Source organism: Hemibagrus wyckioides, linkage group LG11 (assembly GCF_019097595.1).
Source record: "Hemibagrus wyckioides isolate EC202008001 linkage group LG11, SWU_Hwy_1.0, whole genome shotgun sequence".
Lineage (NCBI taxonomy): Eukaryota > Metazoa > Chordata > Actinopteri > Siluriformes > Bagridae > Hemibagrus > Hemibagrus wyckioides.
The window spans coordinates 13,306,661-13,318,481 of NC_080720.1; the positions used below are offsets into that span (position 1 = coordinate 13,306,661).

At 40.4% G+C, this 11,821-nt stretch overlaps 1 protein-coding gene across 7 annotated transcripts in view; it reads left to right on the forward strand.

Annotated features, from left to right (window-relative positions):
• tp63 (tumor protein p63) overlaps positions 1-11,821 on the forward strand; it is a 42,212-nt gene extending 30,391 nt beyond the window's left edge. For 2 of the 7 annotated variants that reach the window (XM_058403236.1, XM_058403237.1), the window contains exons 5-14: positions 565-751; positions 838-953; positions 1,252-1,361; positions 1,458-1,594; positions 2,475-2,554; positions 2,664-2,788; positions 8,065-8,210; positions 8,891-9,038; positions 9,988-10,081; positions 10,831-11,821. In XM_058403236.1, the coding sequence (XP_058259219.1) occupies positions 565-751; positions 838-953; positions 1,252-1,361; positions 1,458-1,594; positions 2,475-2,554; positions 2,664-2,788; positions 8,065-8,210; positions 8,891-9,038; positions 9,988-10,081; positions 10,831-11,127 (1,440 nt within the window). In that variant the 3' untranslated portion in view covers positions 11,128-11,821. The remainder of the gene's footprint in view (positions 1-564; positions 752-837; positions 954-1,251; positions 1,362-1,457; positions 1,595-2,474; positions 2,555-2,663; positions 2,789-8,064; positions 8,211-8,890; positions 9,039-9,987; positions 10,082-10,830) is intronic. The other 5 variants (XM_058403238.1, XM_058403239.1, XM_058403240.1 and 2 more) reach the window with 4 other exon arrangements.

The window sequence follows — 11,821 nt, forward strand, 5'->3', positions numbered from 1 at the left end:
AAGATGTTTTGCAAGCTGTGTGAATGTGTGTGTGGGAGAGTTTTTTGGTGATGCAGTGTGTGAGTAAGCCCATGCCTCTTGGTTGGTAATGTTGGCCTATGGCACTATGGGTGAGTCAGTCCTGCTGTGTGATGCAAGAATGATTTTTGCGGTTGGTGATACGGCTCGCTGTCAAGTAGCATCAGGCTGTCGTCATCGAGGATCTATTGGGAAATGCTGAACAGATGAGCCATCTTTAGGTTTTCTGTTGTAGATTTTGTGATACATGGTGTACATAGTCGCTTCTGTTATTCTATTCACGTGGCCAAAATTCCAGGCTTCATGTACTTGAACCCCCAGAGCTTAAGGCCAGAGGCAGGAGTAGCCAGATGCTGCTCCTTGTTTAATGGTTTATGGCTGTTGTTCAGCTAAACGGCCGTGATGATGCAGGTGTTTCACTTTACTGAGCCCGTGGCCACATCCTCTCTGCTTTTGAAAGTTTTATTGCATTGGTTTTGGTACAGGAGATACAAAAGACTTTATACTGGCTTTTGACGCTTCTCCTTTTTGTTCTGTCCTTTCCAGTACTCCACAGACCTCAAGAAGCTGTACTGTCAGATCGCTAAAACATGTCCCATTCAGATCAAAGTTCTGACCAGCCCGCCACAGGGAGCGGTCATCCGGGCAATGCCTGTCTACAAAAAAGCTGAGCATGTGACTGAGGTGGTCAAGCGATGCCCCAACCACGAGCTCAGCCGAGAATTCAATGATGGTAAGCAAACCTGCGATAGGTCCAAAACATTCTCATCATTTCAAATGTGATATATAATGGCTTTAAAAGTATGGTTTGTTTTACAGGCCAAATCGCACCGCCCAGTCACCTGATCAGAGTGGAGGGCAACAGCCACGCCCAGTATGTGGAAGACTCTATTACCGGGCGCCAGAGTGTTCTGGTGCCATACGAACCCCCACAGGTGAGTCTCGCACACACACCTACACACAGACACACACACCTGTTTGCCCTCCCACACCTTTTCTCACATAGTTCTGCCTGTTCTGCAGTTTGAGAATATGCCAAATTTCTAGTTTCTCAGGCCAGCTTGAGATTCAAATGGAAGATCAATCACCAACACACATCAAAACATCCACACTAACAGGGATTCAGACGAGAAAAACATGTACATTAAAAATGAACATCCACGCTTATTTTGTTTGACTTTTCTCTACTTCATTTGCATGATATTCACATACATGTCTGCTTTTGCGCAACAGGTGGGAACTGAGTTCACAACCATCCTGTACAATTTCATGTGCAACTCCAGCTGCGTGGGTGGAATGAATAGACGCCCCATCCTCATCATCGTCACACTGGAAACCAGAGAGTAAGTCCCTGACAATTCCACAGAGTCAGGCTGGGTTATATGACACTCTGGCATCGTGATTAAGACACTGAATGTCTGTGTGTTTGTGTGTCACAGTGGTCAGGTTCTGGGACGCCGGTGTTTCGAGGCTCGTATCTGTGCATGTCCTGGACGCGACCGCAAAGCAGATGAGGACAGCATCCGCAAGCAGCATGTCACCGATGGCACAAAAAGTTCTGAGGGTACGAAACGCCGTAAGTAGTGCTGGGGCTGGTGATGGGGCTTTGCATGCATACACACATGCACACAAACATGCACACACTCACTGTCTTTATGGAGGTTTGCATGGACCTATGTGTGGCTGTGGGGAGTATTGTTAGTCCTGAAAACGAAAGTTATAAAGTGCTGCATTTTGTTGAATTGTAATATCTCCACAATGTTCATTTTTCATATTTGGTGCTTAGAAAGAGACTGAGACATATACCAAGTTACGGGTCAAAGACGTAAACAGCAAAAAGCAAAAATTCCTCAAAATATGCCACAGTAATTTGTACATTTATTCACGTTAGGTTCTCTGACACTGAGATTGCAAGACGACAAAAAAGTCAGTTGAATGCTACAATATTTATGCATATTATTAATCGTCTATAAAATTAAGCTTTCAGATGCAAAAAAAAAAGACTAAGATCTCGTCTTTGACCCTGAAACACACACACACACACACACACACACACACTGCATGGTGCTTGTGTCTGACATTATAACATACCCAGTGACCACAAAAGCAATGAAAAGATGAAAAATAGATGTTTTTGACATAACTGTGTCTATGCCAAATGTTTAGATTTTGGCTAGAGTGAAAACTTTATGCTTGGGTGTTGGTGGGGGGTGTTACAAATTTAGGTCATATGCAAATATAACATAATGCAAATATATGCAAATTTGTCCCAATGATTGAGCTATATGTAGGGGTCATCTGTGGTCATTTAGTGCTCACTGGGATTCACTGCTTATTGCAGACTGCATGTTGTCTGTGTCCTAACCAACTGCACGTTACACCTCTGCTTTAGCTCTGCTGTGTCACTTCATCTCTCTTTCTTTCTCTCTCCCTCTTTTTGTCTCTGTCTCCTACAGCTTTCCGCCAGACTCACAGTATTCAGATATCCTCCATTAAGAAGAGAAGATCCACTGACGAGGAGGTTTTTTGTTTGCCTGTGAGTATCAGTATTTTGCTGCGTTCATTTTTTCAGACCAAATTTGAAAAGGTGAAAAAGTGAAATAAGGCATCAGTACCAACCGCCTCTCTCCATCTCTGTCCAACAGATTAAAGGCCGTGAAATCTATGAGATTTTGGTGAAAATCAAAGAGTCACTGGAACTCATGCAGTATCTCCCTCAACAAACCATAGAGTCGTACAGGCAGCAGCAGCAGAGCCTTCTGCAGAAACAGTGAGTACCTCGCACACAGGGAGATTAGCCCATGCTCGCAAAAAAAAAGGAGGGGTCAGTCCTTCTCTCAGCCTTTTAAATAAGACTATATCGGACCCTCTGTTTGCGGGTTTAGAGACTGCAGCCAGTATACACATTCAGGCCACACACACAGTACCAACAAGGTTCACCCTGATGCTTATTTGGAGTGTTTAGTTGTGTAAAACTGAGCTGAATGTTTACCAGCATTTTGTTTTTTTTTCTCTGCATGGATTTAATCCTTTTCTCAGCTGAGTTCACTGTGACATGTGTTTGAACAGGCATGCGCTGCAGACCCACCCCAGTTACGCTCCATTTGCGTTTTTAAGGTTTCGAACCTGGAAGTGTTGCATAGAGTGGAAAACTGACAGCGTGATGATTGCATGAGGTTTGCATTGTGATGAGATTGCATGAGTTGGATTTACACGATTGCGCTTTTATTCTATAAAGCGCACAAAGCTTTACAAGCCTCTCACCCAGCGCTAGAAAGATCTGAGGCAGTCTAACAAAAGGGTGTACCTTGTTCACATGGTGCTGCGTTAGTGTTTGGCAGAGAGATAGGTTTGATGAACCACACTGTTGAATAACAGAGTTACAGGAGAGTCAGGCAGGTTTACCTCGTCGTCATCCAAGTTTAAGGAATTGGCTGGTCCGTATTTTCTCAACGGCAGAAATATTCTGGAGCTAGAGTCAGAGCACAGCGTAAAGAAATAAACAAAAGCGAGGGAGACAGCTGAAAATTATACCTCTGAATAATGCACCTCGACGCCCTGTGATAATTACTGCTTTTGTTTGCTTCTCTCATTAAGAAACTGACAGATGATGTAGCGTCTGTACACTCCCCATTTAGCTTTTTTTCTTCTTCTTCTTCTTCTTCTTTCTTTTTTTTTTTGCCTGTCATTTCGTCCCGGCCATAAGTGGAGTGAGAAAATGTGTTAGGGAGGACCATTATTTGGGGCCATTTTGGCACAGCTGAAAAAACATTAAAGCCAGTTTTACGACTTCTTACAAGCTCTCTGGTGTGGACACAATGAGTAGATGAAGGAAGCCATTATTTTCTCAACTGTCTTCTCTTAGGAAAAGAACAGAGCCCAAAGTGTCAAACAGCTTTTTATACAAGCTTACATTGGCCTTTACCCAAAGACTGCTATCTCTGTTGGACGATTACCCCAAAATCCACACTTAGCTAGTAACAGGACTTAGCTGGTGTTTTTTTTTCTTGTTTTCTTTCCACCTGAGTGCTTTGATGGATTTTGACAGATTCATATTGGCTCACTTCTCTTTCTACATGCTTTCATCCTTTCCACAGTGTTTATCTTTCCTCTCATCTGTTTAGTATGTATGTCTAACCTTTGTTTTTTTCCATCCCAAATAAAATGATAAAACTTCCTGCTATCTGACTCAGTGGTTCCTCTTGTTTGTCTTTCTACTTTCCTGTATTTAGGAAGCACTTTTGCATGGCTGTGCAGTAGTGCCACACAGTGGACATTATTAGTACTGCAAGTGTCCATTGCCTTCAGTACCAGTCAAAAGTTTTTCTTTCTTTCTTTCTTTCTTTCTTTCTTTCTTTCTTTCTTTCTTTCTTTCTTTCTTTCTTTCTTTCTTTCTTTCTTTAAGACCCAAGTTAATATTAGGCTCATTATGTGAGTGTAATGAAGAATATAGAAAAGGAGTTAGTGTTATGGCAAAAAAAAACTGTCTCAAACGAAAATGCTAAGAAAATACAATATATTTCTTTTCCTTATAGAGCACAGAGTTATCTGGTATTTTCAGAGCACAACTTGTCTGCCAATTTAGTTACATGTATACTGCAAAACCTAAAATATTTACACATCTAAACATATATACACAATTTACAAAGCTAGCATAAAGAGGTTTTATAAGTTCACCTGAAATGATTTTGCTCAGGACTGTTTTCTCCAGCAGTCTCTCTTTTTGATTCTTGAGTCGAATCTTCCTCTCTTCCTAAACACATAGCAGCAGTAGTAGTAGTAGTAGTAGTAGTAGTAGTAGTGGGGGGGGGATCCTGAAAGATCATGAAGAACATACTTTCAGTCAGGTTTGTACAACCTGTTGACTGCTACTGAGCATTTAATGTCAAATCTTTAGTGATAAAATAAAATAAAATAATCAAACATCACTTTCATAATAATCTAATTGTACTTAAGGTCACAATGAATTAATTTGGTCATAAATTTTATTTGTGACTTATCCATCCGTGTTTCATTAACATGTTCATGCTTTTGTGACACCATCAAGGGTCTCTGCTCTTGTTGTTTTTTATCTCAGTGTGTATGACTTGATTTGTAGATGAATTTTTTTGATGTAACACTAAAGACCCAGACCCACATAATGAATGCAGATAGTCTGAAGTCTACTGCAGTGTGTATATACTTTTGTATATACTTACTAGCATCTCCCTGTTTTTCATCACTTTCTGCTTGTTTTCCTCTTTGTACCTCAGCAAGCAAGACATATTTATGCTGTGTTACTAGAATGAAGGTCCTTAAGGAATATAATAGAAAATACTACAATTGAGGTTTCAGACTTCACCTGGTCCAAATAAGTTAAATACCTATGATCAGTTGGTGATTACTGGGACTGCTATATTCACAGCCTTTTCTCAGAAACCATCCTTCATTTCCCTTTATCCCTTTATCACTGTATTATATCTCTCAGTTCTGTCCTCCTTCCTTTCCTCTCCCTCTGTGTGTACAGCCTTCTTCGGGCCCGTCTGCGCTCTGAGCTGCTGGAGCCTTTAGGTGAGCAGAAGAGACGTTTCAGTGCTTCCTAAAAGCAGGAGACACATTCCTCCTCCTCCTCTTCCTCCTTCTCCTCCTCCTCCTCCACCTCCAGATCTTTCATCACATCCCTGTTCTTCAGTTCTTCTTTGTCTCCTCTGCCTCTTCATGTGTTTCCGCTGTGGCTACTTTAGAGACCATAAAGTCAAGCCAAAAGGAGTTTGGTTTCTTCTTCCGTCCAGAAGATGTTGTATCATATTAAAAACAATTACTTAAAGACGTTTTTGCTGGAACTGCATGCTTCCCCCCTCCTCAAAGTGTTCAGATTAGGAATGGCTCTCGTGTCTCAGTCATACTGATCAGACAGTGTGAGAATTTGTATAATTCTGATCATGATGCACTCGCACGCGAGCATACTTTTAATTGAAATGTAAGGCCTTGTATTTTTACGTTATGCCACTTGTGAATTTTTTCATTGTGTTCAGTGTTTTCCTGTTATTTTTAAAGGGTCCTTATTAACTGAGCTGGCTGTTTCCTCAGCACTAGTTTGACATATCTGCTGGTATTGCACAGAAATTACATTGCACAGAAATAATAGCAGCCACTCAGCCGATCACCTCAGCCTCAGCTCTCTCTCTCTCTCTCTCTCTCTCTCTCTTGCTCTTTCTCTCTCGCTCTCTCATAATCCTGACTGTCTGAACCAGGAACCAAGCACATGTTAATGTTTTTTTTTTTCCTATGGGACTCATGGTGTTCTTGATATTGTTTCAGGCTTGTTTTTGCATCAGTTTTTCTTTTATTATTGGAGCTGGGCTCATTTCATTGTATATGGGTTTCGGGGGCAAGGACATTATTGATAACTTTAATAATGCTGGTCATGTTTTATAAAGTGCACTGCAGGGCAGTTGTTGTTTTCACTGGATTCTATGGACATTTTCTTAAGAGAAATGTATTTTTGTCTGAGAGTAGGAGAGAATGAGAAACAAATGCTAGAAAGTTCACAAATGCAATTTTGCTTGTATATTTGTGTGTGTGTGTGTGTGTGTGTCGGGGAGGGTGATAGATGTATAAAATAATGCCTCTTGCACTTTTGTCTGTTGTTTTTCAATAAATGTCCTCTGCTTTTGACTTTCTATTCCATTCTTTCTTTAAACTGGGATTCCTTTCTTTCCTTTATTATTGTCTTTTTTCCCCCCTCTGACATTATATCATTCAGGATCCTTTTTACCTTTTAAGTAAAAATAAATGTAGGCCACATAATCACAGTAGAATGAACACACCACAGGCAGCTATTCTTTCAGGCTGCACAAAAAAAAAAAAATATTGGTTTCGATTCATTTTTTAATGCAGTTTAATCCAAGAACAGTATTGATTTACGCAGCTTTTACACTTACGATTTCTTGAGCATATTGTTAGACTTCAGAAGGAAAATCTGTGGAGATATTTCTTAGGAAGCCAATCTGCTTTTTTTTTTTAAATAAACCATACTCTGAACACACATTATCCAGTTTATCTACATAGATAATACTAGTACATCAAAAAGCTTTGATTTCAGATTTATACCCGCTATTAAGCAATATTCCCACTATTTGGATATACAGTAGAAGAGAAGAATGGAGGATAGGGCAACTCAGTGGTTAAGGTGTTGGCCTACTGACCAGAAGGTTGTGAGTTTGAATCCCAGGTCCACCAAGCTGCCACTGCTGGACCTCTGAGCAATGTCCTTAACTCTCAACTGCTCAGTTGTATACAATGAGATCAATTGTAAGTTGCTCTGGATATGCCAAATGTACACATAAATATTATATACAGTAACTCATGACAGATACTGATCCAAAAAAAATACCCTATTCTAATTCTTTATTACTTCAAACAGCTATAATTTAACAGAATCATGATATGGTCATATTGTTGTGCCATGAATATATTTACAGAAAACTAGAATCATGCTGTTGTGGCTGAAAGTCATTTTATTCAGTATGTGGGATCACGCTCCTTGTTTAGTTTTATTTTCACCTTCCAGTGAAGATGATATGAAACTGCTGTAAACCACACAGCAGACATCCTGCCATCACTGGTTAAAATGAAAGAGTGTTTATTAGCTGAGTGCTTGACAAAAAATTTATAATGCTTTCAGATTTAAGTTAGAGTACTTTTACATTAAGATGAACATGATCATGTATCACTTTACTTTAACACTCTACATTATTACAGTCATGTAGTCAGCCTGCTACATAAAACCTGATTCAATTAGAAACAGCATGAATTTAGATACGTGTCACTCTTCCCCCTCTCTGTCCTCTCTTTCATTTTTTCTATACTTGCCAACTGGTGAAAATTGTTCTTATAACAATTTGCACCTTACTATATTATTACAGACAGCACACAGAACGCAACTATGTTGTGTACTGTCCAAGATCCTGAGTCACTGAACAGCTAACTGTGTTGAATATTTTGGGAATTGTGTGCCACTCAGAATGACAGGCCATGTCCTCCTCCTCTTCCTCTCTGCTCCAGGAGCCCGCTGCCCCCTCAGCCATCGTTCGGCTCCACCTCTCCTCCACACAGCAAGGTGAACAAACTGCCGTCAGTCAGCCAGCTAATCAACCCACAACAACGCAACACACTCACCCCATCCAGCATGACCGGAGGACTCACAGACAGTAAGGATTTCACAACGACAGACATTATTGAGCATTGCTACCTAGCAGTCATTAGATCATTTTGAATCATATGTCTGGAAGGAGAACACAAACTGACTGGGGAACACAGCGTAGCTTTAGACAGATTCACAGTTTTGGCATACATACATTTAGAACAAATGATGCAGCCAAGAAGGCCACTATATTTGAGTATAGTTTATTTCTTACTACATTTTAGCTAACAACTGCTTTGTTAATGCACATACATTACAGAGATTTGGAATCCATTTAGTTTTAGTTTATAGTGTACGGCTAGCACTTTTTTGGTGAACAGGAGCAGGAGTCTTCCTACTCCTGTTCACCTCGGGGCTTGAGCTTGTCTGTACACGACAGCTCCTGAGCACCACTCTGTGCCACAGTGTCTCTCTGACAGCCAGTTTCCTTTCACTAGTGAACTGGATCTGTGTGGGACAAAGATCCTCTTAATCCCTGGGGCTCACAGCTCCTGCCAGTATTTGTCATAATATAGGAAACTAGGCTCAGTTGTCCACTATTACCCAATCAGCACCTCTGTCGCCAGTGGCTACAGGCCTCGTTCAGATCGAACACACACTTTTTCACGGCCTTGACAATTACACCACAGCTGGTGTGTGATTAAAAGCCTCTCACAGTCTCTTTCACTCTGCTTTGTTTTGCTACAGTGTCCCCCATGATGGGTGCCCACATTCCCATGAACACAGATATGAGTTCACTGAGTCCCACTCATGCCCTGCAGCCGCAGTTACCCATGGTGCCCTCCTCTCACTGCACACCCCCACCGCCGTATCCTGTGGACAGCAGCATCTCCAAGTACATGTTTATTCAGTTTTATTAAGAGTGTGTTTCCACATCCAGTCCAGATGATCTGTGATTTTAAAATTAAATTTATAAGTCGATAAATATTCAAGTTCTTAACACTCCTGACTTCTGTGTTTGAAAGGAAATCAAAATTAGAATTTCTTTATTAGTAATACTCAGGATTCATTAATATAGAAACTGAAAGGTATTGCAAGTTCAGAAACTAAATTGTCTTGGTGTAGCTGGATGAGTGGAATACAGCAGTTGGTGAATAACTGAAAGATCTGGGCTGTCTGGTATAACAACAACAACATACTCAGGTGTTTTCTTTTTTTTTCCAGCAATGTTATTGAGATCAGTAGTGGATCATGAACACTAAAATAAATCAAAACTTGCTTTGAAAATCAGAATGTTTTCTTTATTCTTTCTCTGGCACATAAATACTTACATAATTCAAACCTGCACTTTCACCTTCTTCAATAAATCCAGATTTTGTGATACAGACTGTAAATGTGCCCAGTCCTCCACACACGCACCTGCTGTCACATGATCTGTATTTGCATATTGTAAAATAACACTGTGACCAGTTTGTGCACTCATATTTTACACCACAATAACACCTTCAGCTGTAATTTTCCCATGACATTTTCCCTACCCACCGTTTCCTAAAGCAATGCAGTAAAACTGCTCTAGTGAGTGTTTTCACACTGGGACCGGTCTGTGCAATCACATCATCTCACCAAAAAGCATTTAATCAAATGCTTGATTTATAAAGTTCAAGATGGGTTTAAGGGTTTTCTTTAGGGCAAGTTGAAAAGGATGAGCTCTGAACTTTGAAACAAATTGAGACTTGCAGGTTTATGGACTGGATTGTGAAAACGGGTTTAAAAATGTCATCATGGTTTATATTTTATTAAAACTGTTGCCATCATTTTCACTTGGAACTCCACCACTATTTCAGTTTCCTGTTACGGTTGGGCTGCTCTTCCTGTCTGGACTACTTCACAGCCCAGGGCCTTACCAGCATCTACCAGATTGAGAACTACAACCTGGAGGTGAGACTCTGCTTGCTACCTTGTGCTTCTGTTCTGTATCCAATTCCTTTCTTTTTTTTCTGAGCTAATTGGCCTGTTATTGAATTCCATGTAGAAAAAGTGACAGACAAAACCTAAAATCAGTTCTAAAGGAGCTCCTCTTTGAACATTTTTGATGAAGGGAAACAGGTTGCTGTAGGGTTGAAAGGGTAGAGGTTTCTTCACCAGAGAGACAAAACAACTTGACACTTTCAATTAGTGAACCCTTAAGGCTGCGAGACTGAACATTTGTGTCTAAGAGTATAGCTTTATCTTTTATACATTAATGAAGACCATCTGTGAAGTCAAGTCATTCTGCTAATAGGAAAGAATGCAGTTAATATATAGATTATGATTATAGATTAAATATAAGGCTTTACAAAATATCACTCAAGACAATGATGTGCACTTTTCAGTTTTGAGAGGATACTATTATATAAAAATAAAATAAAAAAAATTATAAATATATATATATGTGTGTGTGTAAAGAGCTGCAGTTAAGGTTCATACATTATTATATTATATAATCATTATATCTGCCACACAGTTTTCGCCATATTAATGTTATTTAATATTAACTGCTTCTTGACCTATAATTAAATGATTTTATGCATTGTGCTGCTGACACATGATTGGCTAAGTAGGTGTTCCTACTAAAAGTGGAGTGAGAGTGCATGTGCAGTTGTGGTGCTCTTGTATTCCTGTTTGCTCATGAGTCACTGCATCCGCAGGACCTTTCCAGGTTGAAGATCCCTACCGAGTTCCAGCACGTGATCTGGAAGGGGATTATGGAGCACCGGCAGAGCATGGAGTTCTCTCCCCCTGCACACATCCTGCGCTCGTCCAGCGGGGCATCCTCGGTGAGTGTGGGCTCCACGGAGGCGCGTGGTGAGCGTGTGATCGATGCTGTGCGCTTCACTCTGCGCCAGACCATCTCTTTCCCACCGCGGGACGACTGGACCGACTTCTCCTTCGACCTGGACTCGCGCCGCAACAAGCAGCAGCGCATCAAGGAGGAGGGAGAGTGAGCGGCACGCGGGCGCATACACATACACACACACACACACACACACACACATCACCTTTCAATACATACTGTAACTACTGCATGCCGCAAACACAAAACTTTGTACAGCTTTTAACAAGTGTTTGATTTCACTTAAAAGCATGCCAATTAAATGCACTTACGGCTAGTGTTTTTTGGGTGTATTTCGGTCTGCTTGTCATTTCAAGCCCCTAGTTTGATGCAGGCTACTGTAGCTTTAGGGTAAGCGGTGCTTTGCCGTGTTTGGTTTATCATTTAAAATTTCTTGAGACACAGCACTTAAGAAATGCTGAAGTGTTGGTACTATTTTGAGCTGTTGGCATTCATTCTCTGCAGAGAAGAACTAATATTTGGGGGCTTTTTTGTTGTTGTTGTTGTTGTACCCGGTGTCTTTTTGGACTGTAAAGATCCTTTACTCCAACAGGATTCCTAGTATTATACTGTTTGTTAATTGGAGTGCTGTAAACTCTTTGTTTCAGCCTGGTGATACTTTGTTTTGACTTTGTTTGTTTTGTTTTGTCTGTTTTTATACTGACAAACAAAAACTACTTGATGTAATACTGGCCTATCAGTTTTAATACAAATTCAAAGTCACTCACGTGACCTTTCCAGTATTTTAATGACATTGTACAGATTTTTGTTTGTTTGTTTGCTTTTTGTTTTTTTTACATACTTAT